We start from the raw sequence: 19,149 nt of genomic DNA, 5'->3' as shown, positions 1-19,149 counted from the left end.
CCTCCAGCAGCTGTTAGAACTTCTCTCCTTCTCTGCAGTACGGGTATGTGAGCAGCACAGAAATGAGGACAAAATGGGTATCTGGAGGGCCTGGTATTGAATAAACAAAGAATCAGGCTCCTAATTCAAGTATTGATCATCCCCTCATCTTTATTCAGGGTAAAGAAATGTCTTTAAGTGATGATATAAAAGAAGAGGGGGCAGAGATGTTCCTAGAAAGAAGGCACTGCGTGTGATGAAGATGTATCCACTGGTGACCCGGTGGCCCAGGGAGTCATCTGCTTCCCAAAGCCCTCACATGAACTGGACACTCTCTCACTGGTAACAAGGTGGGGACATCCTTTAGTCTCCCTGGTTTTCCACATTTCCTTCTTCACAGTCTGTCGGCTGAAAAAGTATCTCCTGGTGTCTGTGGGTTGCGCTGGCTCTTTTTTCCCCCCCAGGACTCTGAAGATGAACATGCTGGCTCTGCTTTTACTATGACTCTTAAAAATGTCCCAGGGAAGCCAGTACCACGTCAAATGAGCCTCAGCTGTCCCTCCGTCCTGCTATAAAGTGTCAGCTACTTTCTGTGGACGCTCTTTAGGCCATCTGGAACTCAGAATGCATATATGTACTCTAAATATATATATATTTATAAATATATAAACTTAATGATGACATATGTGAATGTATTTATATAAATATATAGTCTCTCTCTATATATCTATATGTATCTGTCTATATACATATATATTTAGAGAGAAAGAGACAGAGAGAGACAGAGACAGAGCACAATGTGGGCACATCCACATATTCATGGAAAATGTGCCTCTACTCAGTGAAAATAAAATGTATAAGATACGCACCTATCTACTGAGGTAGGTGATGTCATTACTCCATTGCTTTGGTCTGAATGTTCGTGCCCCCCTGGTATTCATATGAAAATCCTAGCCTCCAGTGTGATGGTATTAGGCAGTGGGGGCTTGGGGGTGATTACATCATGAAAGCAGAGCCTCATGATTGAGATGAGGGAAGATCCTTATAAAAGAGATTCCAGAGAGCCCCCTTCCTCCACGTGAGGGTACAAGGAGAAGTCGGCTGTCTGCAGCCTGGAGAGGGTCCTCACCACAACCCCATCACACTGGCTCCCTGGCCTTGGACTTCCAGCCTCCAGAATGATAAGCAATACATTTCTGCTGTTTACAAGCACTCAGTTCATGGCACGTTGTATCATTTGATTGGATTGACACACCCATTTTACAGACGAGGAAACAAAAGACCAGAGAGGTTACACACCTTTCCCAGAGTCACGCAGGTATCAAGGGGTGTCACAGGATTCGAAACCAACAATGACGAGCCAGAGCGACACTCACAACAATTACACAATACTGCCTTGCAGCAAGCAGCTCAATGAACACCTGCAAAGGGTGCTGCATTGTTAACCGGGTCAGGGTGCTTACAGGCTCAGTTTTGCCCTGACACTAACCGTGCCTGTCACAGATCAATATGATTTGGTGCGTGGCGTGGATCTGACAAGGGAGGGTGCAGCAAAACCCTAAACTAAGGAGGTGGCCATGGGAATGGCAAATACCAACAACACAGCAGCACAATGGTTTTATGAAAGTTGCAAAGGAGAAAACACAAGAAGGGAGATTTAAATATGGGCTGAGGGTGAGAAGTGGGGAGTCACCAACAGAAACAGAGAGGACAACAAACAAGCGTGGTCTGGTGGAAAATGGGGTTTGGACATTCTGAGTTTGTGGTGGTAATGAAAACTGAGTCTAGAGCCCAAGAAAAGATGGAGGCAGAATTAGTGCACTGAGAGCCATCAATCCAGGCAGAATGACTGAAAATGAGTGATGCGCTGAAAGCTGACCAACACGAACGGGGAGAAAAGACGCCTCTGGGTGGAGCCCTGATGAACATGTGTGTGTTTGGCCGATGGGAAGAGAAGGAGTGTCCATCAAAAAACGTGCAGAGAAAAACACAGTCAGTGATCCTGAGTGGGACCAGGTGACGGGAACCAAGACAGAAGGTTTTGGTTCTTCCCTCCAAGGATCTTTTTCCCCTAGTGGCCAAAAAAGTTGGTAACAAAAGTCAACCCTGCAGAAATCTAGGATGGCAAATGCCTTTGGGTTAGCAGGTGCTTCCAGCTAAACAGTGAGTTTTGATGGCAGCTGAACAGTGAAGCTAGGAAGTGGGTAAGAAGCAAAGCGAAATGGAGAGTGGTCACTACTTTTCAAGAAGTTTAGTGGTGGGTGGAAGGAAACAAGAATGAAGACACCTGTGAGATATCTAAGACAATACAACTTTCTCTTAGCTTATTTATTAATTGTCAAAGAAGAGAAAGTGGAACATCTATTAGCAAAGAAGAACATAGATACATGTTATTGGGGTCATTTAGATAAAAAGTAATTATGTTGAAATGTTGGCGCATATTCTAAAATGCTCACAAGATATACTAGAAATAGAATAGAAATCTCACAAATTATATTAAAAAGGAAAAGACATACAAAATAGAATGACACATCTATAAAAAAGGATTAGAAAACAGGACTCAGGACCAAGAACCAGAATGAAGGATATAAGATGTGGTATAAAGATTGTAACAAACACAAATGGTCTCAATTTTTCTCTAAAGACAAAAGTGTGTTTAGATTTAAAAGCAAAAGCAAAATGGCATGGCTTAAAAGAGAAATATTTAGGAAGGTAGGAAAAAACATCAAAATATTTTTAAAGGTTTATGTATTTAATTGTAAAGAACAAAATGATGGTCATTTCTTATAAGCACAGGCACCAAGAAAACTGCCCGGCAGAGTGATGTCATTCAACACAGTATTGGAGACTCTTGCTACCAGGCAATGTAAACATTAAAGCTACAAAAACGTAAAATGTAGTTTGCAAGTGATTATTGTACATCAGATGAGTTCAGGAAGAAAAGCACTGTTAGAGTGAACAGAGAACCTCCTGAGTGTCTGGATACAAGATAAACACACACCCCAGGAGTCCCCTTGCACACTGATTATAATCAGGTAGAAGTCACGTTGAAAAGAATATAACGTCTTCACAAGAGGGCAAAGACCGATAAAAATTTCAGAATGAACTCATCAAGACTGTGGGATCTTGCAGAGAAAACCTTAAAAGCTTTGTCGACTGATTTAATGGTATATTTTGTAAATTGAGAAATTCAACATTTCTGAGTGATAAGGTTAAAGGAATATATTTCAGAACTTGAAAAAATGATCCCCCACTCTATGTAGAAAAATAAACAGGCAAAAAAAATCAAAGAAATTTCAAATTAAAGCATACACATATATTTTATACATAGGTGATGGTAACCTTGCAAGATATAAGAATTACTGCAAAATACAGCAATGACGATGTTAAGTTCCTGGGACAAGGGCACAGACACAAACTCCTGGATAAAATAGATTTGGCATAAAAAGTTTAAAAATATGCATGATAAAGGAAGACGCAAATACAGATCTGCATTTTACACCATGACTGTCTGTTATTCTTTAAGTTTGGGGTGTTGGGTAATATCTGTATTTTTGGTCTGCATTTTTTTACAACTCCAACTTGAGTGCAAAGCACTGTACACAGAGGCTCACAGAGGCTCACAGATTCTGAGAATCCTGGGGCAGGTGGATGGGCAGTTTGGCTCCCTCGCAATGTACAAACCCTTTAACCACATCCGTGACAGGTGCCGAACCCCCCGACCTGAGCCCCTGTAAGGGGGCATGTGAGTTCCCTGCCTCCCAGGAGCCGGAGCACTGCCTAGAGAGATGGGGGGGTGACAGGAGCATCAGACCTGGGTCCTCCTTGGAGAGCGTGACACTGGGGACACATGCTAGCAACTGATTTTCAAAGTTCTCATCTCTCTACTCAAAGGGTGTCTTGTGAAGAAAGGCTGGACAGGGAGCAAGTATGGAACTTCCTCTGAAGCGTCAGAAATGCAACCTTCCAAATCCCTTCTCAGCTGGAGGACTGGACCAGCTATGTTTTCCTTAGATTTAGAAAACGATCCAGCCCATCACTCTCTGTTGCACCAATGACGGCAGACAGTGAGGCACGGGATGGTGAAACTCATCGTTCTCTGGAGAAAATACTCACAAAATATCTTAAAATTGGTATTTCTCTTTTTTGCATAATAATATCCCTGAGTTGTCCTCTCCAGCTTTCAGTCTCATGTTGTTCATTTCTCAGCGAAATAACATAAAATCATGATGTCACCAAAGGCAGAAGACCGTTGCTATAAATGCTAATTTACATGGGAACCGATAGAAATATTTTTCATGAAAGCATTTAAAAAGCAAACTTCATTTAAAAGCAAGTTTTACATTGTTTCCATTATTCATCAGCAACTCAGAGATCTTTCAATTCTCCCTTGTGTAGAAGTTGTTCCATCGTACGTTCATCTGAATCAGCTGATGAAATACAGTGCACATTAATGAAAGGATTTCCCTGTTTTTCAGTAAACATTCAAAATCTCACTCCTAGCTTTCCCGAGAGCTCACTCATCTGAGTGTTACATCTTCAGAGCCCAAGTTTTGAGAGCTCCTCAATCTCTCTGCCCCTTTTTAAAGAGCAGGATCTATGGTTGACATTTGTTTCTGTGTACCGACCCATCCTTTAGAACACCCACTCATAAATACTGCCCCTAAACATTTTTTTTTCTTAACTTGACAGTGAAATTCACCAGGAAAGATCTGAACTAGTAACTATTTAAGTGCTGCCGTATTCACCAACTTCAAAAATCTAACACTGTTTTAAAGATCCATTACGCTGCAAAGTGTCATCACGATTGTATCCATGAGCCAAGCATTCTAATACAGGCTTGTTCTGGGTCAAGTCAACAGGCTGGGTGATTTCACACTTGTATTTTGCCTTTGACATAAAAAACTGCAGCGTTCGTAACACACACACGATTCTGTCTGGATGCTCCCGATTGGAAGGATACTGACCACTTCCATGACAAAGGAGGCTAAAATAACCCAAGTTCAGAGAAACACTTCAGTTGAAATTCATGAGAAAAACTTTTGGGGAGAGGCAAACGGGCCTGGGAGAACAGGGAACTGAGATTTTTTTCTGTTTATCCTCGTTTATCCTTTGCAGATTTAACACAACCAAGTATTACTTTCATGAGTAACCGTGTAAGTGAGCCTCATAATGGAAAGACGTATCTGATGGTATCTGGGTTCGTTCAGAGCCAACATGTCCAAATGTAGTAAGAGATTATATTTAACCTGCAGAGAATTCAGAAGAGATAGAGGAGAGACTGACGAATGGTTAATCAAGACAGTGTATGGATACTCTGGAGCTGAGGCACTGGCTATAATCCATTAGGGGTCCAACGTGTCAGAGGGTCTGGCTTGGGACCATTGATAATAATGGAGCTGAATGAATTACTGCCATGTACATATACAATTAGTAACTGCATTAGAAGGGATGAACACAGAAAGGGAAGAGAGGGAGAGGGGAAGGGGGAGAGACAGGGCAGAATGTACTGGTGTGTGTGGTCAGCTGGTGTGCATGTCCTTGCCTTCTCCACGCCCAGAATTGCACTAGGTTCTAAGAACATAAAGAAAAATAACAAAATAATAGACAGCCCTTGCCACCAAAGAATTCACAGTCGAGTTTCAGGATGGCAGGAAGGGGCCCCAGGCAGGCCCGCTGGACGGATGCCGCACTGGGAAATGGACCCAGCGTCACTTTGGCCGCCAGTAAACTCTTGGGCAGCTGCCAAGGTGGTGGCCACATTTTGATGCCTAGTGAGCCGTGGATGGGAAGAGCCACTGAGAGGGGCCTGGGCGAGGACACCTTCACACGTGGCACCCGGCCTCATGTGAACAGGTTTTGTGTTTTGTTTTAATACACCTTTCTTCCTCCAGCCACTGGATCTTGTCCCACAGTGACAAAGATTCCCCTTGTCTGAGGAATGGTCATTTCCTTCGGGGGCTGAGATGCCTGCGTGGCCCAAGGGGCCTAACGTCCCAGTAGGTTGGTCCGAGCCCATTCTGCGGTCAGTGATAAAACATTCCCATTTCTGTTCTCCACAACTCCTTGAGAGAATGACGTCATTGCCACACAAGGGGCCAGAAAGGGGCCTCAGACAAGACTGGGAAAAAACACAGCTACAAAGAAAATTCCACTCTGAGGCCATTTTTCCCTGGACCCCTGTCACTTGGAATCTGGCCAAGCAAGGTGCACAGGGGTCCATGCACAGTAGGAAGGAAATCTCACTGTTTCTGCTGCTGCCTTTCCGTGCTGGACCCAACGAGGTGGCCAAAGCTGCACCCACTGCTCTGGGTTTGTGCTGTTAAGTTCAAACAACCCCATGGCTTGCTGACTGATTTTTATCTCCAGGTGAAACGCTCAGCTTCCGACTTCCATTCTTGTAGCGAGGATGGTGCTTTCAGTAAAACTATCCAACCCTGAAACTGTCACGCTCTGGGCAGCAAGCCTCCCGAGGAACACAGTGATCACGGCACATTCATTGACAGGGATTTTTTTTCTTTTGCAAAGAGGATGAGTTATTTTTCCTTTAACATTTAATCTTATGGTTTCCCTTTGATGTGTTGGTGAAACACTGTTAGCCCAAATTGAGGCCTGACTTTTTGTCTTAACTCTTTCTCTCGATTTCGCCCATAGTCTTTCCAATTGTTTTTGACTCCGCTTCCATGATGTTACTATTTGCCTGTTTTTCAGTAACTCTTTTTGCTTGTTTCTATTTGGGTTAAAACCTTTCTAGCAGCTATTATCAGAACACGAAATAGCACGCCCCATACACAACAGCCGTGATGATTTATTAACTGTAATCCAAGATCTGAGTTGCTTTTCTAGAAAAAAATCAATCAATCCTTCTGCCCTTTCCTTCCTGAGAATCAATGATTCAAAATAAAAAAAGACACGGGGCGGGTAACTGCGTAATACAACACAGGAGAAGCTATTAATAGGCAGCTTACAGTGTCCTGCCAGGGAGGCCGCAGGAAGACACGGGACACGATGCTGCTTTTTCCATCTCGGTAGACAAAGTCCTGAGCAAACAACCTGCTCCGCATTTTTGGCGCCTCTGCCTGTTCCATGTGTCACGGCCTGTCCTCCATCACCGCCCGTTCTTTTTAACCCCTCTGCCCAGGTGCCTGCCAGGCTGCAGGGACTGGCGGTCACTTCACCCGCATCCCTCTACACCTCAGCGTTTGACTGAGTTGACCGCTGTCCCCCGACGCGTCCTCTTCTGGCTTCTCCTGAGCCGCGCTGTCTGGCTTCTCTCTCGTCTGGTGGGTGGTCCTTCTCAGTGACGGGCTAACCCCTCTCCCCCATCTCTTCCCAAAGGCTGGTGCGCCCCGGGGCTTGGTCCGGGGTCGTTTTTATCTTTTCTACTCCTATTCTCTCCCTAGGGGGTCTCATTTGGTTCTTTAAATTCCAACTCCATGCTGATGATGTCCACATTTATGTTTCCAGCTCCAGATTTTACTCACAACTGCCAGCTTGGTATCTCCTCTTGGACACAGAATAGGTCAAACCTCAACTCTTGGTTTCTACTCCACCTCCATCCCCCATAATAAATATTGTTCCCAAAGACACTGACATCTGAGGAGTGGCATACCAACCATTATCCAGTTGCTGGAGTTTAAACTTACGGATCTTTCTTGGTTAGTTTATTTTCTTCTCACCCACCATCCAATCCAACAGTAACCCCTCTACTGGTTTCATTTCAAAATATGTCCTGAATCTGTCCACTCCGGCCCGAACTACTCTTACCGAGATAAGGTCTAGACCAGCTCGTAGTGGGGCACCTGCCTGGAATGCTTCCTCTTCCAACTCACTCTCTACCAGCAGCCAGAGAGCTCCTTTAAGAATGTCTGCCTGTTCCCGTCACTGCCCTGCTTAAAACCCTTCAGTGACTGCCCTGTCCAGGTATAACAAAACCCCAAGTCCTTCTCACACCTTGCAAGGCCCGGTGTGTGGTCTGGCGTCCGGCTCCCGGCTCCCTCCTAACTCCCCTCTCTTCCCCAGCTGTCCCGCTGACCCCTGTGTCCTTCAAACCGGTCAGTCTGGGCCTTAAGTCTGGACGTTGGCAGCCCACCCATTCTGCTCGGAGAACTCCTCATCAGGTCACCCTGACAAGATGACTCAGCCTTCCCTAATTCATGCTGCAACTCAGCTGTCACGTCCCCAGGAAGCCTCCCCGACTGGCCTCCCCGGGTGCCATTCCACCTTCTTCCCACCCCACCAAGCTTTGTCACGTGACCTTGCTGTATCTTCTCGTGAAAATTATGCCTTCAGACAGTTACGACCTGTCTCTTGCCATTCAGACTTAAACCCAAAAAGAACAGGGACCTGCAGGCTCCTCCCAGAATGCTGCTACACTCCACGGGTCGGTCCCCGGCACAGAACAGATCACTGAAGGAAAAAAAATGTGAAATGGGAGTTTTGATGTGTAGGAGAATCAGGGCTTCCATAGCCTTCATAACCCTGCATTTAGCAGAAGAACACATGTAAAAGTCCTACTTTAATTTACCAGTTCGCGCACAGGTTTCTGTGCTCATCACTGCCTCCAACGCTCCTCGGGTGTCACTGCTGAGTGTATCGCGTGGTCCTCCGTGCTTTCACATTTATGGAAAACCCAGGTCTTTGGGAGGAATTTTCACATCCAGTAATGCACATATATTAAATGGCCAATAATCTATAAACAGGTTAAAGGATTCTTCTAAAGAAGCCAAAGAACAAAATTTTCCAAAACTTTGAGGTCACTTAGACAACTTAAAAAGGGATAACTCCAAAGACTAACATCTTTTGAACATGCATGAACAAAATCAACAAAATTCTAAAGCTCCTAAGCCATCCTTTTCAACTTGCTGTAAACCCTGGTGGGCTTCCCGTAAATGGTATAAACATTGCTGCGTTGATTCAGCAAGCAGAGCACTAATGCCACAGGACGTGTAGGGGCCCGATTGTGCTGACATCTGCAGGAAGAAAAACACGATTGCAGTCACGGAAGACTTGGCATTTGACTTTGACTCTGGAGTGGGCACGCATCTTCTCCTGTGTGGGACAAACACCCAAAGGATGGACACTGTGACCAGAAGGACTGGTTCTGGAGCTCTTTCTTTATTGGGCTTATTTAACTCATACAAATGATACTGAGGGTACTTGAGTCTTTCCATTAGATTATCCTTTGACTACTAAACAGTCTTGCCAGCATCAAAATACTGCTCCACAGGGTGTAAAAAGTAGGCAATCTCCAAGGAAAAAGAAAACCTTTCAGGAGCCAAATATACCAAAACCAGGTGTCTCCTGAGGGTGCAACTTCTGTTTTGTGTGTGTTTTTCTCTAGTATCATCAACAAGGATTCGCTGGGGATAATCCGGTGCAACATAAATGTCCCCCAGGTGCTCCTCCAAGGAGACAGGCGAGTGGCTTCCTCACTGTGAACGTGAGATGGGGCTTTGCTCAAGTGTCGTGCATGGGGGAAACGTCTGGAGGCTTTGTTTGACCTTTTAGCTTTTCTATTGTCATGACAGAAATAGGCATTTGCACATATTGGATTAATTTAAAAATCTGATTAATGATTGTAACACTATTTTACTTTTCTCTTTAGAACAGGATGTCTAACTTCTTACAGAATGAGCGCTAATGCTGTTTTGAGCCCCTATTACTAGTGCCCCGCAGTGGTGTTCACTTCCGGCACTAAGATTTGACCTTGATTCCTACAGTCTTCCTCCTCTTTCCCCTTGATCTTCCATCTATAATTGTTGATTTCTCCTTAAAGGAGCCAGGGTACACACTCACCGCCTGGCCTTCACTGCAGTCTTTGAAAATATGTAATGGCCTCATCCATTCTAACTGAAGGACTCACTGGAAAATATTTCAGGCTTGATGATTTGAGGGTTATTGATACATTTTTTTCTGGAATTGATTTTCATTTCCCCTTTAAAAGTATCTATAAGCATCATGGCATAAATCGCAGCATCCTAAAATAGCCTCTTTTGTGTTTCTCAATGAGACATAGTATCTGAGCTTCGTGAGAATTTAAGTAATAAACAGCACACAGGGCGGTGCAAGCTGTTAAAGCAAGTCCTGAACTTCATTCCCATAAACTCGAATGGCAGACACTGTAAAGAGAATTCTTTTATGAAACCTCAACTCTTCATTTTTTAAAAATTCCAAGCAAAACGTAAGTGTTATCTTCTACATCATTCAATCTTCCGCTAATGGGTGATGAAGAAAAGGTAGTGACATGTAAGCTATGTCCTCTCCACCAAGGGAGAGGGACCAAAGGAAACAGGATGCAATTCACTGCTTAATATGATGGAAACAAGTGGTGACCAAGAATGGTGCAAGTTACGACATCATCGAGGAAGAGTTACCAAAGGAAAAACTACACAAGTGATTACTAAATAAAATAGGAAAAAGTGGGTGGGGCGGGAGGTGGGAGGACAGTTTATTTAATAATCTTTGAAGACGCAAGAGCCAGAGCGGGGTCAGAACCAAACTGGAAGGACTGTGTCACGTTCTGCATTTCTCCTGTTCTGCTGTCTCTGCTGCGTGCACCGCCATCCCCAAAGGCCACGGATACCATTTATGCCAAAGTTTGCTGCTTTAATTCTTCAGGAACTGCAGTGAGAAAGTCTCACAGGGCTTGAACTCTTCGGGGGCTCCTATTTCCAGTTTGGTTTTATCAAGAGGCGTATACTCTGGGCTGGCTCACCCTGGACTCCACGGACCGACTCAGACACAGACGACGAGTGCAGCGATGAGGCCTGCGGTAGGAGCGGCAGGGACTGCCTTACACCGTCCATCCTGCTGGTGAAAAGTAAGCTTCCCAGCGCGGTGAGCAGGGGCTGGTGAAAGCAGTGTTTGGAACAACTCCCTATCAGATGTTCCAGCAGACAAAGCAGAACGTGTCTCTGTTCAATCTGTCTGCTTCAAGGAAGAAGGGAGCTTATTATGGAGGGGACTCAGGAGCCGGAATGGCTGGCACCAAACACTCCCCCTGCTCCAGCGCGGTCGATGGCTTGGCCAGGGCGGCCTCTGATTTGTTTAATGCCAGTGCATAAAAGTCATACGAGTTCAATGCAAGACTGGATGCGGATCACTTTCTTAACAGGATTCTGTTCGGGATGCAGGAGAGACTGCTTCTTAAATTTGACAAGAGCTCAAGGAGAACTTCCATCACAAGAACTAAGACACAGAGAAGGTAGGAAATTTGACCAAGGTCACACTAAAAGATAATGTAACCAGGATTCAACTCAGGATGTCCACCTCCAGGGTCCGCCTGCTTCGCAGCCACTCACCACAGAATGGAAATAAAGCCACAGACAGACTGAAGACGGCGGCTTCCTGAGTGTGATCTTCCATACAAGTCCCCGGCATTCTCACGGATGATATGCTGCCTACGGTGGTAACGCATCAGCTAATGACAAGTCAGATCAATGACTGGTATCATCTTATGCTTGCTTATGCAATTAGTAATAATAAACAACATAGCTTAAAAAAAAGAAAAAAAGTCCTTTACAGCTGAGAACACTCTATATCCCCAGAGATCACTCCAAAACCCCAGGCAGAACCAACATGAGAGGCAGAAAAAACACTTCAGAGCCGAGTGATCTTAGACAAGTCACTTGGCAATTACTTTACTTGGTCTAAGCGTGGGAAAGGACTTACGCGATAGAGTTTATAAATCAATTAAGAAGACAGGATAGCAGGCTGAATAATGAACTTGCAAAGATGACCCCATTCTAACCCCAAGCACCTGTGACGATGTGACCTTACACAGAAAACCCAGAACTTAGCAGATGTAATTAAATTAAGCACCTCAAGATGGGGAGGTTCTTCTGGATTCTCCTCCTTTGAGGGAGGCTGGAGGGTTAGGCAGCGAGAAGGAAGACGGTGCAAGAGCGGAATCACAGACCAGAGAGCGGGGCTGGAGACAGAGGGAGAGGCTGGAAAATTCTCTGCCGCTGCATTTGAGGTTGAAGGAAGGGGCCAGGACCCAGGGAATCAGGCAGGCCCCAGAAACTTGAAAAGGCAGCTACGCAGACTTGCCCCTTCAAGCCTCCGGAAGGAGCCAGCCCTGCCAACACGGTGATCTGGCTCATGAGACCGACTTCGGACTTCGGGTCTCCAGAAACCTGCAGCACTAAACCCGCCCTAAGCCGCCACAGTCGTGGTCATCTGTCACAACAGCAACAGAAACCTGATGTAACAGTGTGAGCAAAAAGAACTAAACAGACCACCGGCACCTTATCAGGACTCAAAGAAACACCCATTCTTCCCTTTCTCCTTTCCCCTCATGGAAGGGGACCAAACTTTAGCAGCCCAAACCCAAAACAGCTTCAGCAGCGCTTCCCCGAGCATCCTGAATGGTGCGTGCAACGCAGCCGGGCGTGCCCAAAGAGCACCCACTATCATATCAGGACAGAGACGGGAACATTTATTACCTGCCCAACCATGGGCACAAAAGGTCCACTTGTTCCAACGAAGTCTGCAGAGAGGAAACACAATTTTGCCCCCAGGGAGAGCCAGGAAGCCTCCTGGTTCGCTAGCCCCCACCCCCAGCCCAGTGGGATACAGACCAAGGCATAACACGGGGGCCACGGCTCGCTTGACTAGCGTTCTCCACTGGAAAGCACACTGTGTCACGGGCAGTCTTCAGGATGGTTCCAGAGGAAGGCAGACTGTATAAAGATTCTTTGAATTACATTACTTCAAAACAAAGACAAATATAAATTGAAGAGTGTTTATTATCTCTCTATAGAAAAGAAAAACCCAGTTTTCAGTCCTACAGAGGCAACGCTGACTTCAGTGAAGCGGGAGGGTCCTTGTTTTGCTCTGAATCTGGCTGCTGTCAGTCCCTGAGAGGCTCCTGCCCACCCCAGGGAGAGGCACCTGCGGCCTCCTCAGGTCTGATGAAGGGTCTTCTGCTCACGGACACCGAGCACAAGAAACAGCTTTTACTGCGGGGCGGGAAGCTTAACGACAAAAGTCAAAGCTCACCACTTTCAGACCCCAAAGGCGGCCCCCCCCCGCTCATGGGATGTAGTTGTTTTCCCACCTAGTAAAAATACATCTATATGTTGTTTATACACGAGGGCACTTTTAGGGCAAGAATACAACTCTGAGAAAAATTTCTGCTAACATTTTTCATTCCTTTTTCTCCCAAAATCTTACAGCGCAAATAGCCACTTTATTCAAACATGGTTGTTAATCTCTAGAAATTCATCTCATTTGCATCTAGGAAAAATACCATCTAAGCTAAAGGAAAGAGAGTCCAGAGTTGAGCAAATTTTGAAACGATTTCAGAATCTCTAGGCACTGCTCAGGAATATCAACTGTTTGCAGCCCCAGCGGGCTCGCTGAAGGGGCAGCTCCCTGGGCTCACGTGGGACAGACACATGCCTTCCTCCCCAAGGACTGAGGGCAGCAGCGGGTGAGGCTGAGAGACGAGGCCCTGGCACCTCTCAGGACGGCGGCCACTGAGCCTCCGGGAGCGTCCGCTCCCTCCGAGGCCCCTGCAGACGTAACAGTAAAATGGGTGGTATAGGTTTTAACCAAGTGGCGGCTGAAACTAATCGTTAATTGTTTAGTAGCTGCTCAGCACACAGCCCTCCACCTGAAGGAGACACTCTGCAGGACACTGCTGTTTGCCGTAGTGACTGAGGAAGGAGCAAAAATGGTTTGCGGGAAAGGGTGGACCGGCAGTGACTCGTGCAGCCCTTGGTCCGGGCTGTGGCCGCAGCCGACCCTGCTGTCTCAGAGACCACCCTTCGGCAGGAGGGACACGCGGGCGGCCACTGGCCAAGTCTTACTTGTTCCCTTAAGTCTGTCCCATCACATCTTACTGATTTCATTAAATTTTTCACTCCCATTTAATTACATGCTGGTCTGAAAAAACTACAAACATTTATTCTAATTCTAGAAACATATTTTCCAAAGCCCTAACAAGAAAAGTGCTCCAATCTGGGCTCCAGATCCTAAGAGCTGACTCCCAGCTTTGGTCTCCAAATACGTGCGTGCTGTCAAATTATGTTTTATTAAATATCTTGAGTATAAGGTCTTATTTTGCTTCAAAGTGTTCCTTTTCTCTTTCCTTATTTTAAGGGATCATTAGCTCCTTTCCCTAAAGCTAGTAAATACATGCCCTTGTAACACCTCCCGTGACGGCCTCACAGAGCCTCCAACACGAGGTGTGCCTCACTGGTCTGGTTATGGAGCCCTGTAAGGTCAAAATGTGGCCTTTCTGACCACTTGGACCCCACAAATCACTGTGACAAGGGATGACACCCAGTTCTGGTTGCTCAAGGTCGCTTCAGGGAGTCGGCAGTGCAGAGGAGGTCAGCAGCCTGACTTACTGTTCTGTCAAAGCCGGTGCTATAAATATTAGGTTACATAATCCGTCCGCTTGGAATTCCAGGTCTCCCTAACCTTGGTGCTATTCTGAAGGCAGTTCTGCAGGTGATGGAAAAGAAAGGTAAACAAGACCGGCAGGACCAACCTGATCTAGTCACCGCTGTTTGAAAAAGGAAACCATCTAGCCCAAACATTTGGACTGTGTATAGGGGACAATCACGAACGCTAAGTGCTGTCTGTTGAAACTATGGAATTTTCTAGAACCTGGATTTGAACTATTACTGAACACAGATATACGAAGATATGCTGGCTAACGGGCTCATGTCAACAGCTGTCTATATCTCAACGTTGAATACAGAGTCTGATATACGTAGAGACTAAGGAATCAAACATTAAGTATGGAATATTTTTGCTATACATGTTGTAACACAAAATGCTTTTTAAAAAACAAACCATGAAATCTGCTAATACAAGTGAGAAAGTAATATTTACAGGCACACCCCAGGGCCTAGGCTCATGCCTGCCATGAACTCAGTGCTCCATGAACATTTGTTGAATGAATAAATGGAACTCCCTGTTTTCAAAAAAGAATTCAATTATTATGTATAAGTCCATACACAAATCAAAGTCTAGTGTCAAAATTCAAAGGATTTCTTTGGCTCCCACCACCATAATACATTTTGATGAAATTATACACAACAGACTAACTCAATACAACAAATAGTAATGAAGATCTTCTATGTGCCAAATTTTGATGAATGAGCTCAGAGAGGCGAGTGTGGTGTTCACAGAGAGTCGTGCTAACCACCACCTTTACAGATGGAGACTGGGTTCCTAGTGATGGACATACAAACCCAAGAAAAACAAGTTTATTCACATGGGTATTTCGCCATGACCTGAAATTAAGCATGTCACATACAGGACTCCTTCCTGGTCTTCCCTCCAAAGCACACCTGCTCCACCTGCTCGCCACCATCCTGGATGACACCACATGGCTTTGCTCCCACGCCTGCCACTTACCTCCAGTTCCTATCTCTGCAGTGTTTCGTCATAACCTGTTCATTCCTCTGATGTCTGTTTCTCGCATCACCCACAGCAATCACTGTAGGACAGCCCCTGACACCATGACTAGTTCCCCGTCAGACTTCCCCTCCCGACTCCAATCACCTCCCTCAAGGACGACTTCAATCATCCATCCCATTTCATTATCTCATCCCACCCCATCCCATGTGGAAAACAGGCACTCTGTAGGTGGGCAAAGTCTTGCCACAAATACTATCACAGAGAAATGTGCTTTAACCAAAAGTGAGTGCCTTAATGAAGTGTTACTATCATCATCATCATCATCATCATCATCATTATTATTATTTGAACTTCCCCTGCCACGTGTTGAGGGTGGTTGATGTGGCTGTCAGCTTGTGGGCGATCCTGGGGTCACCGGGGTTGAGTCTGAAGATGCCATCTCTGCTGGTTGGTTTACAGTGCCACCAAGCACCCCGGAAGCTGGGTGTGCAGGGCAATCAGAGAGCTACTCTGGTTTCCTCCCGATGCTGCAAGTGAATGAGCTGCACACTCGACATGGGCGGCAGCAACATCATGTCAGTAACACCTCCAGGAACACAGATGGAAGATTGAAAATGCACTTTACCTGCTGACGTTTTTCAAATTCCAACTTGATCCGGGACTTGATGCAGTTGCACGTGTCCTGATATGTCTGCTGCAGAGCAAGCTCCATGAGGTGCTTGTGGTATGCCCCCGCCAGGTTTCCACAGATGAAAATGATCACATTGGCCAGGATCTGATGAGACACAAAGAGCCACTCAGCAGGCTGAGCGTTCCTCCCTCATGAACCCAACAAAGACAACGCAAATGAGCAACAGTCTGCAAAGAGGTGACTCTGCAGGAGGTTAATTTTATTTCTTTTTCAAAACTAACATTTGCATCTATGTAACAGAAACAGCTGTCACCCTTATGGATTCCATCCCCTTCTCGGATCCATGCCCTCCGACAGGTGACTCTGCAGTCCCTCCCTTTCTTTGGGCTCCGCCATTTGCTTTGCTACAGCTAATGCAATGGGGGTGGGAGTAACCCAGTGCCAGATCTAGCCTGGCTTAGGTGGTCTGGCATTTTGGGTGACTCTGTTGTGTCTCACCAGGAAAAGAACATGCTCCGGCCAGCCTACTGGTCCCAGGAAGATGAGAGACATGGAACAGAGATACCCAGCCAACCCCTAGTCTACTATTGTGTTCCACTGGGATTTCATGGTTGTTACACAGCATTACAATGATCCTAGGTAACTGAGACAGGCTGCCCTCACACTGAAACTGTATTCACTGAGCCTGGAAAAGTGATATTCCCCAATATCTACTGTTTATACAGGAATATGGTAGCCTTTCAAACCATATAACTGGTTATTCTGTTGATGATAAAAACAATTCATGTTCACAAAAATTGGGGGGGGGAGAAAAACACATAAAGAAAAACTAAAAAGAACCTAGAATTTCCTTGCTCTAGAAGACCACTGTTATCCATATGGCCTTACCTACCCACTCCACATCCTCCCATATTCTCAAACTTGGTGCCATATTTTGTATCATCAAGACCAGTATCTTGTTCCAAAGAAACTGAGTTCATCCTGAATGCAGTGTTTTGCTTTACTTTTTAAATTTAACATCTAATCCGATTTTTTCCAGATCAAAAAATTCTGTAGAAACAGGACTTTGAGTGCTTAGATAATGTTCTGTCCTGTGACTACATCATAATTTATTTATGTCCATACTACCCAGCACTGACTTTATCAGTATGCTTTGCATTTGCCTAAAGTTAGAGTGGTCAATCTTGCATCTAAAGTTTTGGCTTCATAGTTGATCATTTCCTTGGGCTCAATTAGTAAAATACACTGAGTTGAAAGCCGTGAATATTTTAAATTTCTTGATATCTATTGCACAATTTTGATATATATTGCATTCTGAGGAAATGTTCCACTGACAGTCTCACCAGCAGTGTATGACAGTGTTCTTTTTCAAGGCACACTATTAACCCAGAGCAAGTGGGGAAGATACATACAACTGACGATTGTGTGTGCAGGGCTGGGCCTGCGCAGGTCCGGCAGTGCCCGCATGGCCACGCCTGGGCCAGATGTCCCGCTGCCCTGGCCCCTCTCCACATGACCTGACTTCTCACCAAACAGGCACGAATGCCTTCAGCAACAAAGGCAGGGCATCCGTTTCCCAACGTCTTGTGCTCCTTGCTAAGAGTCTCCCACTGACACACATCAGCTTATCGCGGACAGCATGGGTGGCTAGGACTCAGCCACTGCCGGGATGTTTTACTCCTAAGCCGCCAAGGTCCCCATGATGGGACTCCACAGAGAATCGGGCTGCACGCCCTCTGCACAGTGTAGTCCCTCCTCCCAAAGAAAGCAGGTCAAATTTGTCTGATCAGAGAGGTGGGGAGAAGGTTACCCTGGACAGCTTACCCCTCCTCTGCCCTCTCAGCGGTCCTGAGACCCTGAACACAGTGCTCATCCCTGCCAACCGGAGAGCCCAGGACCCATGTGCCCCTGGGCTGGGGCCAGGGGAGATGGCTTCATTCAGGACAACAGTAAGTCCAGCTGGTCCAGACCTAAGCCATTTCTCCAAACACTCGTAACAGTGATAAAGGCAGTATTTTATTCTTCTGACACTCTGTCACTCGATAGGTCTGCACACTGGTAGAAAACAAGGGTGTTGGTTCTTAGCCACCCAAAGCCCAGGGAACCCATTTTGGGGATGGAGGGGCAGAGTAGGGCAGAGTTAGAAATGGGCCGATCAGTGGGATGAGCTTTGTTCTGTGAACAAGCACAGCCTCCCGGCACAAGTGGAAGACAGCTGTTGAGACTAGAACAGCGTGGCCTTCCACACGGCCCCACCTACCCCGCTGGTTCCGTGGGTGTGGGAGGTGGAGTTTCCTGGACTCACCCACATTCTCACAGCAACCCCGGAAATGGTCTCTTATTCATCCAAATTTTCTCTCCCCTCCAGGACTGCTGCTGATTAAAGTATCAGTGGTGGGTGTAACCGTGCATGTGCGTGATGGGTAAGAGTTGTGCATGATGGATGCATGATACGTGTGTACACAGTATGCATGCAAGATTTGTGTGATGTGTATGGCATGTGTGATTTGTTGTGTGTAGACACGTGAGAGCCATATGTGTCTTGAGTGATTTGTGTGTGATGTCTGGATGTGGTACGTACGTGCACATGGGATGTGTTATCTGTACGACGTGTGTGACATGTGTGCAGGCTGTAATTTACACAGGGGGCATGCATGTGGTTTGTGTGGTACGTGCATCTGCGGCTCTGACGTGTGCATGTGGTCTGTGTGCACCAGCACCGAGCTTGGGAGCGATGGGCCCGCCTTCAGTGTTGCTTGCACACATTTCTGGCTGCACAGGCTCCATTCCTTCCCGCAGCCATCCTCTCACACATCGCCTCTGGTGGAAGTCCATTGGGGGAGCACGTGGGAGAGCTGGTGGACCTCCTGGCTTCTTGTCTGAGGACAGGCCCTCCCCTCGCTGACGGAAGTTCATGTCAGAGATGTGCCCGGGGGGCACTGTTAGTGAAACCCTGCAGTCCTCTGTTTCTGCAAAATGACCATGACTTTGTGAAAGGTTCCTCAACCTCTGTCGTTGCTGGGTGTGCTCGGAAGAACAGCGAGCCGAAGAGCGCAGGAGTGAGAGGCACCAACGCAAAGCAGACTGCCCAGAGTTAGAAAGGACTATCTTGTTGCTTATTAAGTGCAGCTGAAATAATGATAAAAATGACAGTCGTT

At 46.1% G+C, this 19,149-nt stretch overlaps 1 protein-coding gene across 1 annotated transcript in view; it reads right to left on the bottom strand.

Annotated features, from left to right (window-relative positions):
• ADCY2 (adenylate cyclase 2) overlaps nt 1-19,149 on the bottom strand; it is a 378,985-nt gene that overhangs the window by 174,658 nt on the left and 185,178 nt on the right. Inside the window, exon 4 of the mRNA XM_074356066.1 lies at nt 15,986-16,135. Within this exon, the coding sequence (XP_074212167.1) occupies nt 15,986-16,135 (150 nt within the window). The remainder of the gene's footprint in view (nt 1-15,985; nt 16,136-19,149) is intronic.

Source organism: Camelus bactrianus, chromosome 3 (assembly GCF_048773025.1).
Source record: "Camelus bactrianus isolate YW-2024 breed Bactrian camel chromosome 3, ASM4877302v1, whole genome shotgun sequence".
In the NCBI taxonomy this organism is placed as follows: Eukaryota; Metazoa; Chordata; class Mammalia; order Artiodactyla; family Camelidae; genus Camelus; species Camelus bactrianus.
This window is presented reverse-complemented; position numbering and strand designations above follow the sequence as displayed.